Below are 25,761 nucleotides of genomic sequence, written 5' to 3'. Positions count from 1 at the left end.
TAACCTTGCCAATGTCTAAAATCCCTTAAAACAGGCAAGATCACTGTATATGCCAAGGAATGCACAGGAAACACTTCCTATTTATCTGGCAGTCAATATTTAGAGACTATGCAGGATAAAATGACAGAAATCTGTCCTCGTACGAATATAATCAGAGAAGTTGGACAGGAGGAAAAAGCTAGAGATGTTGCAAGCGTAAGGGATGAGAATACAGAGCTCCTGTTGCATGTAGGCAACTAACATGGGTGTGCAAACATGTCTAAACTAGAGACACTGCAATAATATCATTAACTCTGCAAAGGTCAACTATGGGAGCAGCCCAGCTGGGACACAGAGCAGGTTTATTAGCTCATCACCTATCAACCTTGTTGGGTAATCCTAATCCAGCAACAGTAACTCTCTCACTGCAACAAAAAATAATGTAAGAGTAGGAGACCTTCATGCTGGGGGGGATGAATGAGACCCCTCCATCCCTATGAGTAGAAACATAGAAAAAAGTAGAAAAAGCTCCAAATTGTGAAGCATCAGGAAACTGCATCTCTTCAATCCAGTCCACAAAGTTTAACAACAAAAATCAAGGATAAGCATTAAACAGAAGTTTACATATCTGACTTGTACATAGACAAGGATATTGCAAGGGAGAGGGAGAGGGAAAGGGAGAAGCTGTCAAGGGTTTTGGAGTTGCCAAAAACAAGGGATGCAGCAACCTTGAGCTACAAAATCATTCCCCGATTTTCTCATCTCTCAGTCAGGAGCCAATCAGACCTCAGGTCATAGTTTCTGCAGTCTCTATTTTTTCTAGGGTAAAAATGATATCCACCCAGGCATTAAAACAGGATTATGATTTAACATCGAATTAGTACCATCACAAATTCTGGATCAATGCATGTCACTCCCAAGATCAGTGTCAGCCTTTCTCCATCTCTAGTATGAGATGCCCAAGACAGGGAATTTGGTGGCACAAAAAGCCACACAGTGGGTTTCTCGTCTTAGAAAACACAGCTTCACCTTCAGTACAAGAACAAACCTTTCCACAACAGTAACTACTTCAACAAATTCAGGAAGAATGCCAACTCCAACAAGGGCATGACATACCTGTCTTTGTATGAAGCCCCTCCTTAATGTGTTACCATGGCCAACTGCTGTAATAACCATAGGAATTGGGGATATGGAACTTGGCATCTGGGCAAATTATTCCTGTGCATAACATGCTGTTTGCATCCCATTATGCTACAAACTAAAACAGCACAGTCAGCCAGTACTGACTTTTGCTGTGCTTGTTATTCGGGTAAATCCAATCTCTATTTACCTACCTCATGACTGAAAAGAGATCAAATGCAATCAAAGATTTAGGAGACAAAAATATTAGAATTAAACAGGAGAGCTGAAGAGCTAAGACCACCACATGTTATGGATGTAATTTGTGCCATGGAAGCCCAGAAAGAATCAATTGGTCAGGCTTTCTGTTGCTTTGCACAGGCTTTTATGCGTGAAAGACATTTCAATAAACACTGTGCCCATGCCCTAAGCAATTACATAGACGTCCTCAGTGTTATTGGAAGACAAAATTGAGAACAATGAATCATGACCCCAAATGGGCAGAGCAACAAAACTGACAGCAAGCTGAACCCTGGCCTCAATTTCACCCCTCACGGCCAGTGTAACGCAATTCCTATCCAACCTTTGCATCTTAGCAAAAAAGCAAAAACCTGCACCAGAACGCAAGGAATAAATCCACAGATTCCGTGTTCAGACAAAGCACAGTCTGAGATGCACCATGTGTTCTGCAGGGGAGAAAGGGAGGGAATGCAATAACCAGCCTGAGGACACACTCAAGTATTTCTTCAGTGACTTCTGTAGACGAAGCCTTGCATCCTTCCATTGTCCCAACACTCTAGGCAGTTTCCATCAACTAAAAAATGAAGAAAAAAAAACAAACCAACACAAAAAACCTGCAGTCCACAAGGGGGATTATTTGGGCCTGTAGCTATTTCTGTTTTAACATACAATTAAAATGTTGAACAGAAGTGAATTAAAAAACAGCTAATTTATACTGCGGATGATGTGGTCCACGGTCAAATATGAAGCATATTGGTGAGTCTTATTTTCCAATGTAAAACCTTGGTCTGCATAGCGATTCAGACTCCAAGCCTAAATATTTTAAAGAGCTATTTAATTACATATGAGAGACATTCTATACTTTTCTGTTATTGAGGCTGAAAAAGTGCCAGTGAACTTCTGCAGTGCTCTACCTTTGGAGGACTACATATTGCAGTCATGTTACAGCAACAGAAATTAGGAGCAGTCCTTCAAGTTTACCTCTGTAATGAAACAGACCAAAAGAGTATGTTTTAACTCCTACGCAGACATTCACAGTAGTTGTAAAAGGGGTCACAATGTCCTGGTAACTTGGTCCTGAGCTGCTACAATGCATCTCAAAGATCTAACATAAAGCCTGAAGTCATTTTTGACAATTTGGTCTTAAGCAATAGACTTTATGTAATTTTATTTGTTTCTTAATTACAGAACAGACGACAGTGCATTTGTAGTTTATACAGTTACATCATGCAAATAGCATTCATTTTAACAATTGTCTAAATGCACATTTAAACAATTAGCCAATATGTTGCCTCAAATATTATCATGCCCAATTAGAAAAAAATTATAAGCACTCAAATGTAATTATAATAGTAAAGCCTTGAAAACGTATTTAAGTGATGCAAACAGCCTAATTTGAACCAGGTGGATGGTGCACCAATTCTAGAGTGTTTCGATTCTGTGGGTTTATATTAAAGGCTGGCAAAGAGATAAAAAAAAAAAAAGGCACAAAAACATTTTTAGATGAAAGCAAAAGGGACAACAATTCATACAAATGCAGAAGAAGATGTGGATAGGATGGCTGACTGCTTTGTCTCAACATTTCCCTCCAAACCCAGCTCTTGGGAACCCTATCCACAAAAGACTGATTTTTCTGACTCAGAAAAAAAAAAAAATATGCAGAGGGAGTTGGAGTTTTTCAGCCTGGAGAAGAGGACTCCAGGGAGATCTTGTAGCAGCCTTCTAATACCTAAAGGGGGTCCTGCAGAAAAGCTGGGGAGGGATTATGTGTCAGGGAGACTCTTTTGTTAAGGTCCCTTCCAACCCAAACCATTATATAATTTTCTGATTCTAAGTTTTCTGTGCTTTCATGCCCAGTACTATTGAGCCGTGCAATGTAAGCTAGAAATTCTCTTTCTCTCATTCTCAAGGACTCCTTTATTTCTCTCCTGCATTCAAATAATCATAGAAAAGCTCATGTTGGAAAGGACTTTAAAGCCCATCCAGTTCCAACCCCACTGTCATGGGCAGGGACACCTCCCAGCAGCTCAGGCTGCCCAAAGCCCCATCCAGCCTGGCCTTGAGCACCTCCAGGGATGGGGCATCCACAGCTTTTCTGGGCAGCCTGTGCCAGGCCTCACCGGGAAGAACTTCTTCCTAACAACTAATCTAAATCTCTCTTCTTTTAGTTCAAAACCATTGCCCCTTGTCTTATCATTATCTGTCAGAGTAAAAAGTGGCCCTCCGTCTATTTCATAAGCCCCCTTTACCTTACTGAAAGTCTGCAATAAGGTCTCCCCACAGCATTCTCTTCTTCAGGCTGAAAAGGTGTTCATGCACCTTTTCCTATTTTTCCCTATGGATAATGCATCTTCCTATATTCAAAATGAAAAAAATGTCAGTAGACTTGCCTCTTCTTATTCTCTACCCACATATTAAAGAGGTAGCTTTACCTATTCTGTGCCAACTCTAATGACAAAGAATTAAAGGACTACGTGTTCTGCTCCTGGCGTAAATGAAAGCTGACCTAATGTAACCTTCACTTGTTCTCTATAAGGAAGTTATGGAGGCTGCAATTCATATTTAAAATCCCTTTTTCTGATAGGGAAAGAAACCTATAGTTCACAAGCAGTGTTAGGGACGCCAGCTCACTAACTTAAAGGCTAAGAAGAAGCACTGGACAAACAAGAGCTACCAATAACAACCCACCACCAAGCAATTAAAATACAAGTACAAGAGAAGACTGGCAAAGTTGGGAACTTGGAGGGTTGAGAAAAACAAAACAGAAAAACAAAGTTGACAGAGCAGAGATGCATGGCAAGACTGAGCTATATAGCCCATGGGAGATGGAGATCACCAACTCCAGGATTAATCCCACAAAAGCTTCCAGAACACATTCAGTTCTGTTCTCAAATTTTGACAGGTATATGGGAATTAGTAATATGAAGAGAGAGGTTATTGAAGCAGCTGCTTATTTAAGCACAAGATCAGTACAGGTAGGAGTCAAACGCCTGCAAAAAAAACAGGATATTGTCAGTTCTCTCCGTCAAGAAAAGTGTTGCAATCTTAACAAAACAAAACAAAATCAAACCTACCAGGGCTGAAATACCTGATTTCATTCTAAAGAACTGAAAGTGTCAAAAAAAAAAAAAAAGACAAAAAAAAAGACAAAAAGACAGGAGGACAGGGATGTTGTGACTGATGGAGTTGGAAAGCAAAGCAATGCAGAGTTATGATGGTTTTATGATTGTTTTATTCTAGTTTTAGATGTGCAGAACCCAGAATTGGCTGAAAATAGGCAGTTATGCCTGTTGCACTCTGGAGATTAGGATCAGGCAGAGGCTTTATGCTGGCTGCCAGTGCTTGAATCGTTTTGAGACATTTCAGAAGATTATGTGATTCCAGCAGACCTTTTTTTTTTTCTTCCCCTTGGTAAAACTAGTGGGTGCTTTTAATAGATTAACAGTACAGTTGGGCTTTGTTTGATAAAGTACTGCTTATTCAGAAATAAGCAGGATCCAGACAAAATGCTTCATCAGTTCACTGCCTCCCAACAAGATCTTTATTTAGGAACAGTGGGCTCCAATCTACCCACTGTTTGGAGTGAACCCAACTTGAAAGAGAAGTCAGAAGCATCTAGCTGGGAGCAAAAGTTCTTAGCTAAATATCTAATACACAGGTGATGCTAAGCAGAGAGTCACTCCAGGGCAAAGCACTCCTTCAAAAGCTTGTACCTGGATACAGAGCTGTGCCCTTAGTGTAGCTACAGCCTCCCAAAAAAGCGATGAGGGAGCTACTGCTTGCTCTCACTCACCCGAGCAGGATCCTCACCATGTACAAGAGGACAGTTGCAAGCAGTAAGGGAGGTGAGCTCATGCTTTTGGCCAAGAGATCCAATACCTCTTATGATGACAGTCTGGCTGGTTAAGTACAAAATCCCTGCATTCACTCCATGAAAGGTGACGACTGAATGCCTACAGGATTCCAACCCAAAATGGACAAAAGCACCTGGAAAACTGAAATGGGACCACAACACTTACTTCACCCAAGACACACAGCACTCACCAGCTATAGAAATGACTGACTGCTTCTTTTTCCTTCCTGGTCTTTTTTTTTTTTCTTTTTTTCTTTTTTTTTTTTTTGTGGTCAAAAAAATTGAACTAGTGACTCATGAGCTCTGTATCCTACAAATCTTCCCCCCTGCAAGGAAGTTTAATCATTCTCAGCCGCTCCTATCACATCTCAGTCAGTTGACAAAGCTTCATTTTTTAAAGGAAACTTGTGATTTTCAAAACATTTTCCTCTCATCCTGAAGTAAGCCACTTAAGTCTCTCTACTTTATTACATGCTCCAGTACACCAAGCGGTCCATGAACATAGGGAAATGGATTAGATAAATAGAAATATTTTTGTTATGACCTAATTTAAGGATCTTAAAAATAATATGACTACTTCAAAAACTGCAAGGCATCAAAAGGCTTAAAAATATTGCAGAGACATGAGAGTGCAAGAGATCTGGCAAGTATTGATAGGGTAACATTTAACTTGAATGAGAAACAGGAGGCATTCAGAGACACATGGTTACCATTCACATCAATTTATGACCAGGGCATTTCTGTTACTGTAATACTCTTTGTACCAGGAGCCATACGCAATGGCTCTTTCTTTTATGTGCAATGTCCGTTTTGTCATATTGGCAAAAATTAAATAAAGGTTTGCATTTGGAATTCACTGCCCACCAGTACAATGTAAAAGGTGAAGGTAGAGCAGCTTCTGCTCTTTGTAAAAGAAATCAACAGCACTGTGAGAGGAGTCATGTAGTTTTTCCAAACTTTGCAGCAAGTGATGGAAGAGACGGCCAAGAAACAAAAGTAATCCTTACTTAATACTTAGTAATCCTTAAGCCATCCTATATCCAATGAACTTTAGTCCAGTACAGTTCAAACTGCACGAGACACCTTTAAGAAAGTTGCCTAACATCTCTATCAAATTAATGAAGGCACTACTTCCTTGATTACCTTAAAAGCTCATTTGTGCACTTGCATTAGCATTGAAATTTCATCAGCATTTTCATCAGGATGCCTTTAGTAAATGACTTTCTACCACAGAGTCGATGTTTTTTTGGTTACCTGAACAGAAATTTAAAATGAACAGCACAAAACACAGCCTGCAAAGCACACACACAACTCTGTCTATTGCAATTCCCTCATTAGATTTAGAGTTTACATTATCTTCTATATTACATTCCTTCTTACAGAAGCACTTAGACATCACAGCAGTCTGAGTAATAAAACCCAAATTATAAATAGTAACAACTTTTCCTTATCAGGCAATAAGCGTCCAGGATCCCAAATATGGTGAAGCAATTCGTAAACTGGAGAACTAATGAGTCGTAGGAAAAAATATTCCAGCTCTTATCACCAAGCTGTTTTTCCAGAGGGTTTCTGCCTCTACCTGTACACCAAATTCACGTCGTTAAGGTGTGTGGAAACAACTCCTCAGCCACACCATGGTCAGCTCAGAGCTTTGATTCTTGGGTGTGATGCTTGACCTCCTCAAATCACTCTTCCTGTTTTGCCAGGTGTATGGCTCCTCCTAGGAGCATTTACTTTGAGGGAAGAAAAATCCTAAGCCTAAATCCATAGGAAATACCACTGCCCCCACCCTAACCAAAGCTTATTTTACCTCTAGGTGCTCCTATAAATTCCCCATCTGTCTGCATCCTTCTGTACTCTGTGCTTCTGTACTTCAGTACTTCTGTACTTCATTCCCTGTACTCTGTTGCTGTCTCACTGAGGGTATCTGCAAGCCCAATATAGTGCTAAATCCCTGAGATTTTGTAGCGTATCTACACATACGGAACACACAAGCACAATATACCCAAGGACAGCGCTAGCATACTTGTATTTCCAGTGTTGCAGGAAGCTCGTTCAAAACTAGGTGAGGTATTTCTGCACAGCTTTATACTGCAGTATGAGTCAGGCTCTCTCAAGAAGAAATCATCTTTCTCCTGTTTGAATAAAGTTCCCTGTTTAGCATCACGGCTCACGAGAGAGGTCCCTCTGGCACTGCACAAATAGAAATAATAAACAGTAGCAACAGACCCTCTTGTATATTCCTAAAAACCACAAGTACACTTAGTTGGCTGCTGAGAGACATTTTTCCCTTTCCCTATGGTAAAACAAGATGACGGTGTGGCTCTCTGTAATAAAACATATACAAGGGAGTCCCAGCAGAACGCCATGCACGAGGGACAGAGCCCAGTCCCACATGCACGAGAACTCCAACATTAAGTACAGACAAGAAAATTACATTTTTTTTAATAGCTCATTGCCATTTCTTTATCACAATGCTGCCAGACCCAAAAGCACCACGGCCAGAGCTGCAGGTAAACCTAGACAAAAATTTTCTCAAAGGTAAAGGATATCCAAGGAGAGGTGGTTTGTTAAGTTAGAAACATTTTATCCTATTAGTTGGTAAAACCTTACAAGCAGAAGAGAATCATTGCTCCAATGACAGCAAAACATTTTAATGTAATGTACTTCTTCCTCTAGCTTCCCTGACCATTGCTTCATCAAGAATGTCCCTTTTCCTAACGTTTCTCTACTAAAAAGGCTTCTTTGGAGAATAATAGCACATTTTCCACATGGAACATCTTGTTTTGCTCCTTTGTTTATTTGTTTAAAAACCCCCAACCACCAGCAACCCCAAAATGACAAAAAATAAAATAATTTCCACTTGGAAGAAGAATTCTTGGCAGGAAAAAAAAAAAAAATTAAGTACCTCACGCCCACAGCAGAAAGACTGGTGGTTGTTTCACTCTGCTGGAATTCTTTATAAAATCACTTACATGCCCGTATGGAATAAAATGTCACAGCAGTTCTCAACACTTCACCTATATTTTACAAATACCTCAGTTAGGAGGTCATGTAAATTTTGCACTTAGTTCTTCAGTGTGCTTTGATCATTTGTTATTAGTTTGAAGGCAATTTTTAGATTACAGAGTAAACTGGATTCCATTGAAAGGACATGGATTATCCTATATACTGGAGGGTAAAGAGGAAAGGGGGGAAATGAGGTTATGTATCACGTGTAATGCTTTCAGAATTTCCTACATGAGTTAAACATCTAAATCCCATGGAATTTCAATGGGACTGAAGAGGCTAATATCACCTAGATGCTCTCCCTGTGCCGATTAGGTAGGTGCCTGGACAAACCCTCACACATTAGCTGCAGATTTCTAACCAGGGTTTTACCTTATTCAAAGAAAGTACTAGGCAAAGACAATCTCTCTTGGTGTTGTACAATGCGTGCAAAGTGTATTAGGACACAGCATTACCTAAGGCATGATGTGCTACAGACATACCAAATGCATGGCATGGTTTGTCTTATGTCTTACGTCTCACCCATTCAGCTGGGGAGTTTCACTGCCACAGTTCAATTCCTGGTCAAGACCACAAAACAGGGAAAGAAATTTTTCTGAAGTCAAAGCATTTGGAGGCTTTTAAGAGCCTAGCAGTTTAATAACTACCAGTTTCATCTGAAATTAATAAGTCAAATATTAAAAAGAAATCTTCTGTCCAGCTTTCAACATTTGTGGAGATGTCTGCTTTTTTTCCACTGGCATCTGAGCAGCTGATCAATCAGAACTTCAGGAAGCTTTGTAATGCTGCCATGTAAGACATTATCACCCCAAACCTTTAGCAGTAGCTTAAGCATACTGCAAACTGACTGATGATGAGCCTAGTGCACTAAAATCAGATGATGGAGTCAGTATGCATCGTTTGTGTAGGAGAACATAAAAATTTGGCAGTATTTGTTAACCAAAGTCGATGCTTGTGTTATGCAATTAATGCCATTCACACTTTTAAAAAAGAAAAAAAAAACACAACAAACAAACAAAAAACAGACATAACTGTCAAAGCTGCACAGTTTTTCCTAAATCTAACTACCCCTTTGCTCTGTTTTTAGAAAGACGTTCCCATTTGTATGGATGACTGGTGGAGGCTTTGCAAATTAATAAGTCCCAAAAGCTGCTTTAAAGCTATATTTCACAGATTTTTAAATTCAAGTTCCACATTAGAAGAAGGGATTAGTGTCACTGTTACAGAGATTACTGCACATTAGTATAAAGACTTACAGAGTTTTGAGTCAGTGCCACTGAAACAGAGCACAGTGCTGTATGGGAAACTCTGTTACTGCGCTTATAATAGCTCTTAGCACGCTCAGAAATGCAACAGTCCCCCAAAAAATCTCAGACCTAATTCATTACGTTCATGTATTTAAAATAATGCATGCAGTGCTTTACAATTATTTGCTCTTCCATAAACTTCAGTGGTATTTTAACATTTAAGCAAAAAGTCTGCTCTGATTTATTTGCAGATTAAGTTGTATTTTTATGCTAAATGCTCAGCTACTCTTTACCCCAAAGACCAAATCATGACATTTGCTCATATATGGTTATTCTTGGATGCATGGAAAGAAAAAAAAAGAAGAAAAAAAAAAAACACCCAAGAAGTTTCTCAGTTAAAAGCTCTCTCCATCTGCCTGGAGTTTTATTAATAACTCATCACCATGGTATCACAGCATCTTAAGGAAAATAAAACAGACAGATAGTTGCTAGGCTCCCCAACCTTCAAGGATAAAAGGGAATACTTCTTGAGGAAGAGGGGGAGAAACTGTTTTGGTCTTGTTTCATTATCAACCTTGAGGGCAAGGTGAAGTTGAGAGATGGGTCTTGTATTATGCTCTGAACGCTGGAAGTATTGTGGACATCACTCACATGTGTCATCCATGACCCAATTCTCTGCACTTACATTCAAAAATAAATAAATAAATAAAAATCCAAGCTATGAAGGAACAAAACCTAAGCAGAAGGGAAGCAGATGAGGGGATGTATTACTTTCTTCAGCACTTCAATTTAACCCTCAGAAGGTCTCTCCAGCCCCATCGCTGCTGCCCCCACTTCACCTTAAGCTAATGTGAGCTGCTTCCCAATGTGCTGAGCTCTCTCCTGGTGAGGGGCCAGGCTCCCGAACCAGCCATGGCACTGAGCTCCCTTCACTGCATGGCCTCATGCTGGCAATGCAGCTGAAGGAACAGTAGGAACCAGGGAACATTCAGATGATAGGGCCTCTATCAGAGGTGTCTCAGCAGTTTCTAATAAGTATTTTCAAAATTACTGAGTTTGAAAAGTCCAACCTTTTACCTGCAGCTTGCAGGCCCTCTTCCCTGAGGGAAGAGGCTGACAAAGAAGATGTCCCTGTGACCCCGTCAGGTTTAGACTCTAGAAGAGATGAGCAGTGGTGTATGTGCTTGTAAACATTATCTGCTTCAGTACACGAAGTGAGATAAAATATGCTATAACATATCAGACATATGATATATTGAAGCATCAAGCTGAAATGCAATAAAACATGGCAGGCAGGGGCAAGCAGGGTTTGCTTGCAGTCCACATCCCATTTCAAAAAGCAGGTACTACAAGGTTACTCATGTACAAGCATAAACAACATCTAGTTTGGAGACTACAAGAACATGCTTCCTACTTACAAAGAATTACAATCTCAGATGCATTCGTTCTAAGGCCAAAGTGATGCAGTCAGAAGTCACACCTTTAATTGGTAGCTGTTCTTCTGAAGCACCTCATGCGGAGGAAAGCCTGACAGAACCACAATGGCTAGTGGCAGGGAGAGGCACACAGACTTACAAGCCACCCAGTCTACCATCTGTGAGAGGTACAGTGAGTGGTTACACCATTTCTTCCCCTCTCTTCCCTTCCCTTCCACCTGTTAAGACAAATAAGCAAACAGGGCTACCAAAAAACCAAACCGCTATGGCATGTGGCAGAGCCTCCTCCAGCACCATACCCTTGAGGTCCCAGCGCCCATTACTCCTCCTCCTCATGTAAACTTAACCCAGCAGAAAAATTGTGCAGCTCGAGGCAGAAGACAAGAAGCCCCAGACACATGCCTTCACCACCAGTGGCTGGACATTACATGAACTGTCACCAAGAGCAGGCCAGCTCCAGGCTCCCCAGAGACTCTGCCACAGCTTAGTAGGTTTCCTTCACAGGACTTTCACTCCTGCATGCTGTTTACTCAGTATTTTAGGAGGAAGGAAACTAGCCTTTATCACCTCTTTCTAATACTGACGTTACTGCCTTCTAAAGCAGAAGCTTATTACCTCCACCAAGCATAAAATGCTGCATTTTGCTCTCTCAGGTGGCCTCACTTCACATTTCTTACAGTTGTAAGAGATGTTAAACACCAGAGGAGACTGTTCCCCTTGTCTTTCTGCTGCCTGGTTGACGAGCGCGAGCCTCAATAAGCCGAAACCCCTTTTTCTTTTTGCTAGATAGCTATAGCTCTGAGGCAGCATGATTCCTGCAACATTAGGTTGTGTGCTACTTGGACTCCTCCTTCTAGGGTGAAAAAGAAGCACAGGCCAAGGTAAAAATCTCTGGAAACAAAGAAACAAATAAAAATCACTCTAATTTACCCCCTGCCTGTCAGGCCGGGTGCATTTTGTCTCTCTCTGTATCCAGAACATATACAACTAATTCTATTTTCTAGAACTGCAATTGTTGATTGATGAGTCATCTTTCCTGTAAATTTATTTTTTTAAGTGATTTTGGCATTGTTCCTTGAAATTCCTTGCTGGCTATGTAATGGAAATTTTGACCTCAAACTCTGGTTTCTTTAACATCACAGATACTGAGATTATGAGTTTAGGAAGACCAAGGAGTTGAAGGAAAGATACAACGAAGAAATCTGTAGCTTAAAAAGAAAGCAAGCTGTTCTAAATAAACTATCAAGTAAATATTTAGCTGTATGGCCATTAGGCTATGTTCATAATAATACAGCAACTCATCTATCATAATTAAGAATTCATCAGGGGGAGGAATGCCTCCCTCTTTCCCCTCCCAAGGTTGGTCATGTGGCCAAAGTTGTTGGCAAGTGAAAGCTGACATCTATCAAAGTTCAGTCTTTCTTTTAATTACTGTCTCCCCATATTAGTTTCAAAAACATATCACAATTAGTAGTCAGAAAACAAAAAGCAGGAAAACATAAACCAGAAGAGAGTAGAAAGAAAGCAAAAGCACCACATCATTCATCCATGAGAGGTAGCGTAACACTTTGCAAACTGTAATCAGAAAGATGAAGGACTTTTTACTCCCCTATTCTTGCTCCATTTGGGGGCAATGGGGAAAGTACAAGTCTAAATTTCTCAGGTATGTTAAGTGGAAAACACATGCCATAGAGCTTGAAATTTTGCACTTAATGCCACAGGAAAAGTTAGGTGAGTCTGCACGGAAAGATCAAAACTGAGCACATTTCTGAAGTACCCTGACTTATCTAAAATGTCATTTAATAAAAAGAACAGAAACTCCTCAACCCAAGCAGACTGTCTTCACTAGCAAGAAACCCCCATGCTGTTCAGAAACAGATGGGTGTCCCTAGCACCTGCTAAACTAAGAAGTGGCACATTCATGACTCACAAAAGCTAAGCCTACTCTAAAGGAATTGACATTCATGCCAATCTTCCAAACGTTAGGTGGGATTGCCAAGAGACATGGCAACGAGAACTTGAAATTATGCATTCTTGGAAAAACTCTAAACGAGATTTCTCAAATGAGAACACCATTATGGTCTCCAGTAATTCGTCCTGGTTGTGCCAGAGGGCATCCCACCCTATCCCACCCCTGTTTAGCTTGTCCCACCAACAGTTTTCATTAGGCCAACCGAAGTCGATGGAACATTTGGCAAGGAGCTCCGCTGCTGCTCTAACCACAAGGCAGCCCACAGTGGCCTCTTCACAGACTTCACTTAGACAGCGACCAACTCAAACGGCCAGTTTAAGCCATGAAGAATGCAGCAAAAGCCTGAGACTTTGAAAAGAGTCACTGCCCTTCCCTGTCAACGTAGCACTCGATGGAAACTGAATACCCAAGGGTGAAGTAGCTTTGACCACGTAGGCTGGGATCTGCGGCTGTGCTGTCGGCACCCCGAAGAGCCCAGCAGCTGCTCTGAAACTCCTAAAGTGTTTGTCCGCGGTCTGTTGCCATGATGAAGTGAGTTAATATGACTCATACAGGTGTGATGAAAGATAAGGTTTGAAAAATATTTGTGCTAAGATGCTACTGGAAGTCAATGTGCAATCACATTCCCAGCTCTTGTCACAAACTTAACAAAGTTGCATTCCCTGTAAAAGATAGTGTTTTGGTTACAAGAGGGGAGGACGGGACAGTCAGTTCACTTGTTCTTTCTATCCTTCTGATCTCAGCAACCAACTAATATTCTTTCATGCAAAATAATCTTCAAATTTCCATGTAGAAAAGGGTCCGTGAAAAAACCAACCCTTCATCTACGAGATTCTACGTATATTGATTGATGGCTCAGAGGTGGCTGTAGATGAGTAGCCTGCAACCTCAGCTAAAATACAGAGGATTTTACCTTGACCAGTCATACAGACTCCCTTACATACAACCATTACAGGACATAGAAGAGAAATTACTATGAGATTTCTTCTTATATTGACTGATGCATTTTAAAGTAATGCATTTCCAAATTCTTCCCAATCATTCTTTCCCGCCTGCTAGGCAAACTTTCTCTGATTCAAATGCAAGCCATATACCGGGGGGTGTCCATGTTAGTGATGAACATGAAAACATGTTGGGCAGAATATGGGAAAAAAATACTTAGCATCTGTGCAGTTACTTGAGCTGCTGGGGAAACTTGCACCAGATGTTCCTTGATGTTACCTCAGCTGCCTCCCAAACCACTATCACGTCGGTTCTCTTCCTTACTGAACACCAGTGTTATTAACTGGAACCATGCGTAGTTTACTCCTGGGAGAAACCTTAATATATCATCTACAAGCCTGCCAAGTGCCACATCTCTATTAGAAACTGAAAAGCGTAATCAATGTTACATGCTAAATTCAGTAACAGGTTATGCAAATGGTACAGGAAAGAAATATTCTCCTCAAGCTCTTCTCAGTCACCAGAAAATTCAGCAAATATCAGAACAGCCGCATTTTTACACTCAGTAGTATTTCCCAGGTGACTGTGTGTGAGGAAACATTTTAAATACTTCCACCCACCTAATAAATTATGTTTCATGTCTAGGGGAATATCCTGCTATCAACACAACCACTAGAATACCCAAGCTCTGTACATACACAGAGAGGCAGAAAAGCAGCTGGGCCAGAGGAGGGCCTGACACTGAAAATGAAAAGGTTTGGGGCATCACAGGGAAGAGGATAGGTAGAAAAAAAAAACAAAAAAACGAACACCAACACACAAATCAAAAACTTCTTACCCTTACATTTTTGATTCTGGAATCTGAGAAATCATCTTAAGTTTAGATATAAGCAACATATAGTATAGTATCTATATATAGCCTCAAAGGTGTAAAAGGAAATCTCTTCATAAGATTGCAAGCAAGTGTAACCTAGCTCATCTATTAACCTCAATGACCGTAATGCAAAAAATATATAAGGAATTAGTAATTAGTTACTCCAAACTCTCTCAAGTTACCCTTTGGGCATTTTACTTTCAGCTGAATGATTTTTTCTAGTTATTTCCTAGGTACATTGCATCATGCCATTCTGTGTAACACAGAGAAAAAATGTGTTAATCAAAGCACCCCAAAAGCAAAAAATGTACAGTTCCAAGTTACTACTATGCTCCAGATGATCCACTGGGTGATATTGAACAAATCCCTTAGCCACATTCCCACCAAAAATGGAGAAGGCTCCAGACTCTGAGAAATGACTGTCAAACCAAAAAATGTTTATAGAGCAGCTTGCAATTATCAAACAGAGGGCTCTACAAATGGAAAGTATTACAGCATATGCTATGTTCTAGCCATGATTTGAAAACAAAAACAAAACAAAACAAAACAAAACAAAAAACAACAACAAAAACAGAGAACCTTTGCAATTGTGAGTAGGTACATACAGTCCTAACAGAAATGAAACCCCTCTTTCCTTGGGTAAATTTCTTTGGTTTTCATGGCATACATGATAAAGACTAGGCCTAGAAACAAGAACAATAAATCTTCATACATAAAGGATCACATAAAAGTTGTTGAAGTATTTCACAAGCGATAGGCATGACAAAGTTTGTGGAAAGAGGCAGCATCTTTAACTGTATTTAATTCCTATAACTAAAAGTCAAATTTCCAGGTACCAAAGCCCTTCTTTAGGTTTCAGTCACCTTTGTAGATAGAGTAAGGTATAAAAGGAAAAGAAGCATTCTTCATAAAAGGGAGAGATGCAGAAGGGAAAGCACAACCTGTATCAGGTCAGGATGCGACCAAGAGCACACTAACTCTTGATTTGATAGATGGAAAGAGAATCCCTTGGTGTTTGATTTGGGCACAACAAATGCAGAGATGTTGATGTTTAACTCCAGGAGGAGGAGGTCTCTCCTTCTGGAAGGAACCCAGCAGTTAAGTTTTTCTGGTCCTCCCTGAGCTGGTTAGAAAGATTTGGATGAACATACAAAGAAATTGAATGCCACTATTTCCTAGCAAAATGCTTCTTCCATTCATATTATTGCTCTCTATGGAGAAGGCAGCATCAGAGATTGCATTAACTTCTTCTGCAACGTCTCAATACCAAGTGTCAAGACTCAGCAGTAGGGGCAACAAGAGCTTTAATGCAGATACAGGCTGAAGCTGTAAGCATGACAATTTACTGATAAAAGCAAATCCTCTTTTATAGCATACACTGGCCAGTGTTACTGCCAGCAGTTTATTACGGCAATGAGCTATGCTAGCTACAACAAGCATATGGTGGAAAAAAAGTGGCAATATGATTAGCCACTGTGTAGGAAATAAGAGGGAAACATGGAAACATACTAGCCACAGTTTTGTCTTTAATATAAGGTAGGTGTACTCAAGTTTTCAAGAGTCTACTAAAGGAATCACCTGAGACTATTCATATTTTCACAGGGTCACTTTTCATTGAGAGTCTTATCCTTCAGACCATGCAACCATGCCAATAAAAGCTAAGAAAATGGGATTATGAAAAGTAAAAGAAGGGTACAGACACTGCTTTATTCTTGTTTATTCTCTTTTTCTCACCTGGCTCTGCATGAAAGAAAAACACAAAACAAAGAAATATGGTCATTGATTACAAAAGCTCCAGCTCAACACATATTGTTCCCAAAAGCATAGCACAAGCAGAGAAAAAGACTACTATATTCCCCATAATTATCTTTCAGCACTTTTTTTTTTTTTTTTTTTAAATCAGCTGTACCCTTCATTCAACATGTAAATCTAAACAGACAGAGAACGGAAATAAGCATTTCCCTTCCACGTGTAAAATTCATGATTAGTCTAAACAATTAAAAGCATCAGAGTGCCTAACACCCATTGGTTTCTCCAAGTATTCATCCATACTGCATGTCTGGCAGGAGTTTCAAAGAAAATCTGGATTAAATAACATGATTCAGATGTGAAAAGACTGACAATAAACAGCATTTTAGTACCGCTCGGTCATAAAAACAGCAAGCTTTAGTACTGCATGTCCACATTAGGCAAAATAAAACTGTTTCTTCCGAGAACAACATGCTGGGTGTTTAACCTGTGTGCCCCACAACAAAAAGTAGGGGAAATCTGTTTTTCTGATTTCCCTTGTTCCATCAACATTTAAAACTACTTAAAACAGCCATGCATAATAAAGCGTAACTAATATCCTACAAAATGACTTTTTAAATTTAATTATCCACTTTCTTTTTTTTCAATTTTAATAAAGCCACTATACGCTGTTTTTTTTTCCTTTTTTTTTTTTTTTTAAACACTCACTTCTGTGAAGCAGAAACAAAAAAAAGGTTTTTCTCAAAGATCAGTGAAGTGCATCAGATGTCCTCTGATCCATGCAAAAGCCACTCACTGCCAGCATGTCCTGATGCTAGCAGGAATGACAGGCCTCACTTTGGCACAGTGGCAGCTCCAGAGCTGTGGGGAGAAAACACAAGGCACAGGAACCTCTTCTACATTTTATACGGGCCTTCCTCATTTCTCTTCAAATCGCTGCAGGAAAGGGTCTTTTAGTCGTTCCCATAACCACTAATTTTTCTATAAAATGGATAAAAGAACAAAGTAATTGGCTTCACCACATTTCTGGAGCTTTCTGGGCTATGGTGGAGAGCTGAACTCATCCTGCTGTGAAAGAAACTCCTCATATGCAAGTACATATCACAACAAGCTGCGAGCAGATGGCAAATATAACGCGTATGTATGAAGGAGGCTCGGGAGTGCTTAGTCATACCGCTCGCTAGAAAAGGCAGTTTACTATGGATTACTAACATGCACATTTTTCATCAAAACCAAAATTCAAAGCTGGAGATAGATTTCAGAATAGAATTTGAGAAGAATGTCGCCCTGTTCCTATGATCTTTCCGTGGCTAATGGCTACAGCTGTAGACAAGACACAAAGCTAGATGGACATCAGTCTGATACAACCCAGCTGTTCCTCAGTGCTCAGGAGAAGGCAGATACAACGGCATGATAGCCCTTCTAAGACAGTTTAATCGTGTTACTGATGGTGTGATTTTCTCATTACTTAATTATTTAATAGCAGTTCTTTTATTGTTAATGGATGTGGTTTATGCAAATCTTATCCACTACAGATACAGATTTATAAATTACTCTAAATTACAGTGCTGTAATTGGACAGTGTTGACATGAAACTTGAGTAGTTTAGGAATTTCCAGAGGCTTGATGCCTGCAGCCAAAGTTTAATTTCAGCTCTGAAGCAGATTCCCCCTGCACCTTTAGGCTACTCAGCTCTCTTTCCTCCTCTCTAAACTTGCCTCCCAGGATGGTGTTAGAGGTTTAATTAATGGATGTGAATCATCTCAGCATTGCCTCCTGAATTCAAGATATAACCAATAATAAGCCAAAGTTTTGCTTAAGCAAAACTGTGGTTACAGCCAGCCTGTGTGCGCCAGCCTTCCCATCCTCCAGACGCAGAGCAGGCACCACCATACATCCTCTGAGAGCCACCTTCTCCATAGCACTGATGTCTCCCCTTTCCCACCCACCACAGGGAAGGTGAACACTCTTTAAGCTAGCTGAACTGCTGGTGTGATCAGATTCATCTTCCATCCAAGTACAACAGGGTAGCACAGACGAACTCCTTCAGCTTTTTTGGTTGAGCGCACTCATTCTGATCAAACCAGGCAAGAGAAATAACTGCAGCTGAGAAAGTGGGAATGAGGGGGTGGAGGAATGTCTGAAGAAGAGAATTAAACTCCTGTCAGTCATACAGTTCTGAAGGTCTCCTTCTGCTTCAGTACCAAGGATGTGGGCAGATCCAGTAAGGAAAACGAGGGCAAAACCAGCCCATGTGAATGCCCGTGTATGAGACTGAGTGTATGAGAGCCAGTCAGTCCACAGAAATCTCATGGCAAAATCCACTTCAGCTATCTAATTGCCACACAGCAAAAGAGGTTATATTCAGATTTTGTGCTTGATAGGAAAAAGACATGTACGTGTTGTTCATGCAAGACAAAACATGAGCAGCTCATCTTAAATTATCTTAGATCTACCGCTTAGCTTCCTTTCATCAGAACTAAACAAGACAGGTGGTCTGCGCATCCCCAAAAGCTGCCTGTTCTCACACAGTTCAGCCACTGTGAAAAGCTTCTCATAGGGCTACAATCACCAAGACATGGAAGCTCACTGAATGTTAAACTACATGAAGTTAGGTTACAATTAAGACATTACAGACCCCCTGGTACTGACTGCAAACTGGAAAGCTGAATACTCAGAGGATTAAGGCTTTCATCTTATTCTAAATGGTTAAGTGTTTTCAGCTGGCAACTTTGCCAGATCAAAACAGGCAAATGAATATATATTTTTAAACTGAGCTTAGACTGCAAATCTTCCCACTACACATACCATTTGTTAGCAAACTAGCACATACTTTCCACTCCTTTACTTTCACGGGCACCAAGCATGGAGAGAGCATAAACTCCTTTCCCCTCCAAGCAGCCTTCTCTCCAACCTTCATCAGCTAAACTCTAGCTATGGGAGGCCTAAAAGCATTTACACATTTAAAAACAGCATGCTAGTCAATAACTGATGATACTCAAAATGTGATACTCATTTGGGAGTACCCCTTCAAAAACAACTAAGAAATCCCATGGCTGTTTATGAGTCTTTCAAGCTGCAATCCAGTTTATATACACAATTTATAGCATAGAAACTGAGTCAGCTGTTATGTAATCTAGGCTCCTCCTGAGAAGTTTAGCTTCATGATGACTCCAAGCGCACTGTTCTCCACCTACACGGGCCTGAAACGCTGCGATCATTACCATGGGCAGCTCACCAAGTCTCCCTGTCTAAAATCCACAGGAAGACATTTTCACCTTCCCCTCCCACTCTGAAACGCTCCTTATGGCTCTGGTAAGAAATGGAGCCAGCTTTGACACAGCTACTGCCTCTCAGATACAGCTCCCACCCCGTTACCCTAGGGCTAATCAAGTGGTGCCTTTACTCTTGCTGCCTTCCCAGTTTGCTGACAGGCCCTGTCCTAGCCAAAAGTTCCCATGACACCTCTACAGAAAGAGTTCCCTTGCCCTGGTCTCTTTTTGCTATGCTAGAAGAGGTTGGAAGGGTAGACTAGTCCCTGACCTCACTTTCAGTCCTCTGTTCCTCCACATGCTGTGTATTGCCTGCAGCACCAGGTCAGGGATGCTGGCAGGAGGGGATGCTGCTCACTTCTGCAGAGTGAGACCTCCCCTGCATGGAAATGCAGAAATCCTCCTGTGAAAAGCCTTCCCTTTGTATTCAGAACAGACGTGGGCTTAACTAAAGGCAAATTTCCCTATTCAAATGGGAAACGAGCAGAAAACGTACCACATATAAGTAAACTTCATGTGTGTGAGAGTTCCTGTTCCTGGTAAATAATTACTACCTGCAGCAACAGGTAGTGCAGATCCTCCTTTGTTTTTCCCCCTCTTTTCTTCAATTATGGCATCAAAAGAAAACTAAGACCTTTTAAAGACATAAATGAAGCATTTCTGCTCTGGAATGGCATCAACATCTGGACACCTGGCAAAACACAGCTCAATCCTGACTGTACCTATTTCTCAACCCCCCTGACAGCAAGCATGAATATTCTTGCCTCTCTTCTTATTTACCAACAACATTTAAAGAGAAGAGTGTTCAGAAGTCCATTTCAATGGTTTTCATTCTGGTTACATTGCAGCAAAATGCTTTGATCTGGGGGAGGGAGGAGGAGGGGAGCAGAGAACATCTTAAGTTCACAATGCCAAAAGCCAAGATGCACAAAACTGAAACATTCCAAAGTTAAAAATAATCATCTTGAAACTGCAAGAGCAGAGCTGTAATTTTGAGCAGTACAGCATGACATCATGGTTTATATGGGGCCAGCTCAATAAATCAAACCGTGCCTAATTAGAGATCCTACTGCAAATCTACATTATTTGGACAAATAATTAAAACAGGACAGTCTGTAACACAAGCCAGATATGTTTACTAAAACATGTTCTTTTCAAACTTTTAGCTTCACTACTGCTTACAAAGCTTTCACATTTAGTAAATTATAGACCCCTAAGCTTTTATTTTAGTCTGACTTCACTTTCAAGGAATTCTTCAATTAACTTTACGTTGCTTTAAGCTCTTCATCCAATGAGAAAACAATCTGTGGTTTCTTACTTCTTCCAGTGCCAATGGCTGCCCTCCATGTTTGACTTGCAGACTTACTGTCTTTTCAGAGCCAGGTTCTGTTTGTCTAAAACCAGCTAGTTGTCATAGCATTTTGACAAGTCTTCTGTAAAAGGAGAACAAAACTTTGTGGTGGGTAAACTGCTAAGAATAATGAAGGTTGTTCTCGCAAGCTCAACAGGCGAGTGCCAAATTTAAGGAACACACAGCAAAAAGCCCAAAGCTGAAAGCCCTGACTACCTAAGTTGCCCTACTTTCCCACCCCAAGCTTTTAATTCTCCAATTTCTGCTTTTCTCCTCTCAGTTGTTTTCTAAAACTTGTGCTTCTTCTCAAGCCTAAAAGCTATGACATGCTCAAACATTTAAGGCTTAAAAGCCCCCAGTGCTATCAGATATGTTAATCTGAAGATGGTCAGGATCCCCTGGAACTGCTAGAAATACCATGGAGACTTTAACTATCATTTACGGTGAAGATAATGTTAAACTGAGAGCCAAAGAGTTTAACAAAAAGCATGAGCTGAACAAAGGGATGGGATCCTTTACTGAAGTGCACATTTTTCCTCCAGGAGCTTAAGAGGTTTATATATTTACATATTTTTTTGCCTTGGATTAAAGAAGGGGGAGAGTAGAGAGCTCTCCTTTCCTTTCCCTTCTGACACTTGAGGTGCTAAACGGACCAACATATGAAGGATTAAAAGAATTATTAACACAATGCCAGAAGAGCAAAATGTTTGACAATCAACAAAATAGGGCTTTACATAACATAACCTTTACACATAGGTGTGTCTGTTGGTTGAGTATTATTCCATCCAAATAATTTTCTTCTGTATAACGTTAACCAGGCACAGACATGGAGAGGGCATCATTCACTTCTTACACAGATTTTAGATAAAATAATCCATTAAAATTTTAAACTAATTAAAGCATATTAAATATCACGTGCACTGCAAAGCATTGTTTTTCAAAGCACTGAAAATGCACTTCCCTCGACCACAGCCACCGTGATCAGCATATAATTAAGCAGGAATGCATCTTTCAGACATTCATTTGAATTCTTTGTGACAATAAAAATACTTGTAAATTAAGAATGATGATTTTTAAAAAACTTAAGACTGTCTTAGTGCATGGAAATATTGTGACTGACCTCTTAAGTGTGAGCATTTGGAGCCACAGCCATTTGAATTCCCCTACATTCTCAGTGTGCAGCAACAGATTTCTTGAGAAAAAAATCCCTGTAACAACTATTTGGACATACTTCTGAAAGCAGCAGTGAGAATTAAAAAAACAGCCTTCCCAAAGAAGTATCTATTTTTGCAATGTGTGCTTTTAAAGCACAATGCTTACGGAATTAAATACTTCAGTTCTCTTGTGTAAACTTGTACAGATTGTTTGCTATTGATCTTTTGAGTCATATTTTGGCAGTAAACTTGTATCTTTCTAGAAAATATAAGTACTACAGACCAAGTGATGTAATCTACATCTATATTTAACTCTTTTTTACTTTTTTATTTTTAAAGAATAAAACTCTGCAAAGGATAGGAAAATCAAAGACATTGAAAACAAAACAAAAAAGCAGAATATTTGCAGTTAACTTTTTATTTCAAAATAAATAATATGGACTTCGTACTTCAATTTTATTCCCAGATTATGAGCCTTGTGATAATGAAAATCTTCAGAAGAAATAGATTGTTTGTAGGAACACAGATCTTTTAAGTCACAGGACAGAACTCAGATGAAAGAAAGCAATGTTGCCACCTGTCCACAAGACACAGGACTATAGACATCTTTCCTTTTCAACTGAATGACGTAGCAGCTCTATAAAAGCAGGGCAAAAACTCCTCTCAAGTTAATGAGACCTACAGTTTCTTCAGACCTGATTCTACTCTCCTCCCTGCCTCCAAGCTACTGTCAAAAATAAATAAAAAGAGGTAGAGGAAGGGAAGAGAATTGCAGCACAGCAAGACCATCCATGTGGCCTAGGCTTGCGCTCTGCATGCCACATACATACTGATGCAAAATTCCCCCTCTACATTTTTATGGCTCAAAGCAGGTGCCACAATGTCAGTGTTTCTGCTCCTTTGCAGATTACATAACACCACGTGGCATTTTTGACAGGAGCAGGAAGAGCCTATGGATGGGTGTAGCTGACAGAGGGAAACGTGGAATGTTCTTAATCGGTACTTAAAGCTTTGCTCTGACTCAAAACCTCAAATGTGATAAACCTTTAACCAGCAGAAGAGATTGACAGGAAAGGAAAAGACTGAGTGAATCAAAGAATAAGAGCAAATGAACAAGAGCACAAGAGCATGTGTGGAGGAGATGGTATACATGCATTTCCTTCCTTCCACCTAAGCTGACAACCACTATCTAAGGGCTCAAATCTCTTCAAAGTCTGGTTACTCTTAGAAGAAGAACGTGGTCAGGCCAATGGGTAGAGAACACTTGGCAGGATCATACCCTTTAACTCTCAAGTCAAATTTTAACTTACTTTGCTGAAGCTGGGACTCACTGATGTAGACGTCGATGAAACAGCATATTTAAGCTTTGAGAAAATCAAAATTCACACAACTTGCATTGACTTTATTAGTGGCTGAAACCCATGTAAAATCTGTGTGAATAATAAGTGAGAGATATCGGCCTCACTTTATAGGAAGGATAAGACTAGATGAATGTAGAGAGCTCTTCTCTCTTTTAATTGTGACAATACAGGCACCAGCAAACTTGAAAGATTAGGAGACCTTATTTCCCAGTATGAATTACACAAATTCTTGTTTTAGTTTTGGTCTTCTAAAAACACACTAAACCCAAAGGAATTTATGCATACAGCAGCCCAGAGCCTGCCTTTAGATGCTGTCCAAATGACACACGGTTTTGACCAAGGAGATAGCAATACCTCTGTTTCCATTAATTCTCTATTAAGAATCACAGGATTCAAAACATTCATTTCCAGCATTACCTCATGCCTGGGCCTCTCACTGATTAATTAAAACTGTATACGTAGAGGAAAAAGAACAAAAAAACAGAACTGCAATACTGTGAACCAACAGTGTCCCTGATAAAAGAAATGGACTGCTGTTCTCAGCTCGCTTTCATAGGTTGATTGTGAATTGTGACCAGACAAGATCTCCTTTTTCAAGTTTCCAGCAACTGGCAAACATGTCTAATGCACAGGAAGTCATATTTATAGTTGCATAACTCTCTACAATATACCAATTCTCTTGTAAGGAGAAGTTGTCTCTAGGCCTGTTAAATGAAAGACCTTTTTCCTTGGTATTGCAGCTTTTTAACAGGAAGCTTCTGAATCTACAGTTAGTAGTGGCTGCGGAGAGAAAAGCCCAATACAGTACAGCCCCTGTTAGTGGCACTACTAGACAGTAAAAACATATCGTATTTGTGTTTTAAAAAAACAATTCTCAAATCCTGTTATTGCAACTTCTGTTAATTACTTTGTTGAATCATGATTTAAGTTACAGTATGCATTTAACTTATCTAATTGATACATTTCCTTTGTTATCTAGCTTCACATTCTTTTGGGGTTTAGATAAAGAAACTGCTACTACATAAGCTTAGGAAGAAACTTGGGCAGGGTTTTTGAGAATGCAGGCATTCAATAGAAATCTAAAGCTCTGCTTCACTAAAGGAAAACGTATTTCCAACTTCTTAAAAATACTGCAGGTGACAGTAACTTGCTTGTGTGTTTGTACTGTCACATGGTATGTAGGAAACTGTTAAGTAAAAACATAAACATGTATTTGAAATTTTTAAATTCTCTTCCAGCAACCATATCAGAGCATTTAAAAGGGCAGGGAAAGCACGTGGCCAAGTATTTTTTTCTGTTCTTCCCCCACTTTAAAACAAACAAAAATAATACCATTATTAAAGGATGATAGAAAAAGAGATTAATACTTTACCAAAGGAGAGTTTCTCTGAAAGCAAAAATCACTGCAAAAGTTATTCTTACCTAGAATTCAAAAAGAGAGAGAGAAAAAAAAAAGAGATTAGGAATCATCACTTAGAATTACTGCACCTTTACAACATGAAGAATTCCAGAACAATATTTTACAGACATCATGACAGCCATGGAACAAATCTAAAGAAAACAAGCTACACTAGAACAGGAAATTGCAATTTCTTTGAAACAATAATTAACCTTAAGAAGGAAACCACTACTAATATAAACAAACAAGTAATAAAGGAAACCGTTTTACCACAGAGAAACCTGTCTTAAAGCAGTGGAACAAGGGAACAGAAAAGGATTTTGTCTAAAGAGATGCATTTCTTAAAAAAAAAAATCTGAGCAATCCTGCAGTAAGAATCATGCACACAACACATTAAGTAAGTCATTTTTTTCAAAGTTTCAAAAAAGTGGCTGGACCACCAGAAATTCAGTAGCTTTTAAACAGAGGACTTAAATCTAAAGCGATCCTAATCTTACAGAAATCTAAAGTGAACCTAATCTCATACTGCTGGCACTTATACATCCTTGGGAGGAGTCCGAACAATCTCTGGTCCTCATTAACAGGTTGAATTGCTTTAATTCTCTTAGCTTTGGATGCCCAATATTTGTCATTTTAAATAAATAAACATCTTCATGATAATTTCATCATCTTAAAAAATGGGAATCAGAGAGGGGAAAATATGAAAAATCAGAAACTTGTGGGTTTTTTTCTCCCTATCAGAACAAGACAATTTCAATGTATTTATTTATTTTTTTTCTTCATGAGAAACAGAAGCAAAATTGA

The 25,761-nt window shown here is 39.7% G+C and overlaps 2 protein-coding genes across 6 annotated transcripts in view; both read right to left on the bottom strand.

Moving 5' to 3' along the window:
- Positions 1-25,761, bottom strand: part of TOMM70 (translocase of outer mitochondrial membrane 70) — a 286,607-nt gene that overhangs the window by 74,137 nt on the left and 186,709 nt on the right. For 2 of the 3 annotated variants that reach the window (XM_068695912.1, XM_068695916.1), the window contains one exon: positions 24,931-24,980. The exons of the other annotated variant lie outside the window; for it this stretch is intronic. The gene's annotated coding sequence lies outside the window, so the exon portion shown is untranslated. The remainder of the gene's footprint in view (positions 1-24,930; positions 24,981-25,761) is intronic. 3 annotated transcript variants of the gene reach the window in all.
- The window catches only part of CMSS1 (cms1 ribosomal small subunit homolog), a 231,255-nt gene that overhangs the window by 87,966 nt on the left and 117,528 nt on the right, over positions 1-25,761 (bottom strand). Inside the window, exon 2 of one of the 3 annotated variants that reach the window (XM_068695930.1) lies at positions 7,218-7,384. The exons of the other annotated variants lie outside the window; for them this stretch is intronic. Within the exon in view, the coding sequence (XP_068552031.1) occupies positions 7,218-7,384 (167 nt within the window). The remainder of the gene's footprint in view (positions 1-7,217; positions 7,385-25,761) is intronic. 3 annotated transcript variants of the gene reach the window in all.

The sequence above is a fragment of the Anas acuta genome, chromosome 1, assembly GCF_963932015.1.
Source record: "Anas acuta chromosome 1, bAnaAcu1.1, whole genome shotgun sequence".
NCBI lineage: Eukaryota > Metazoa > Chordata > Aves > Anseriformes > Anatidae > Anas > Anas acuta.
This window is presented reverse-complemented; position numbering and strand designations above follow the sequence as displayed.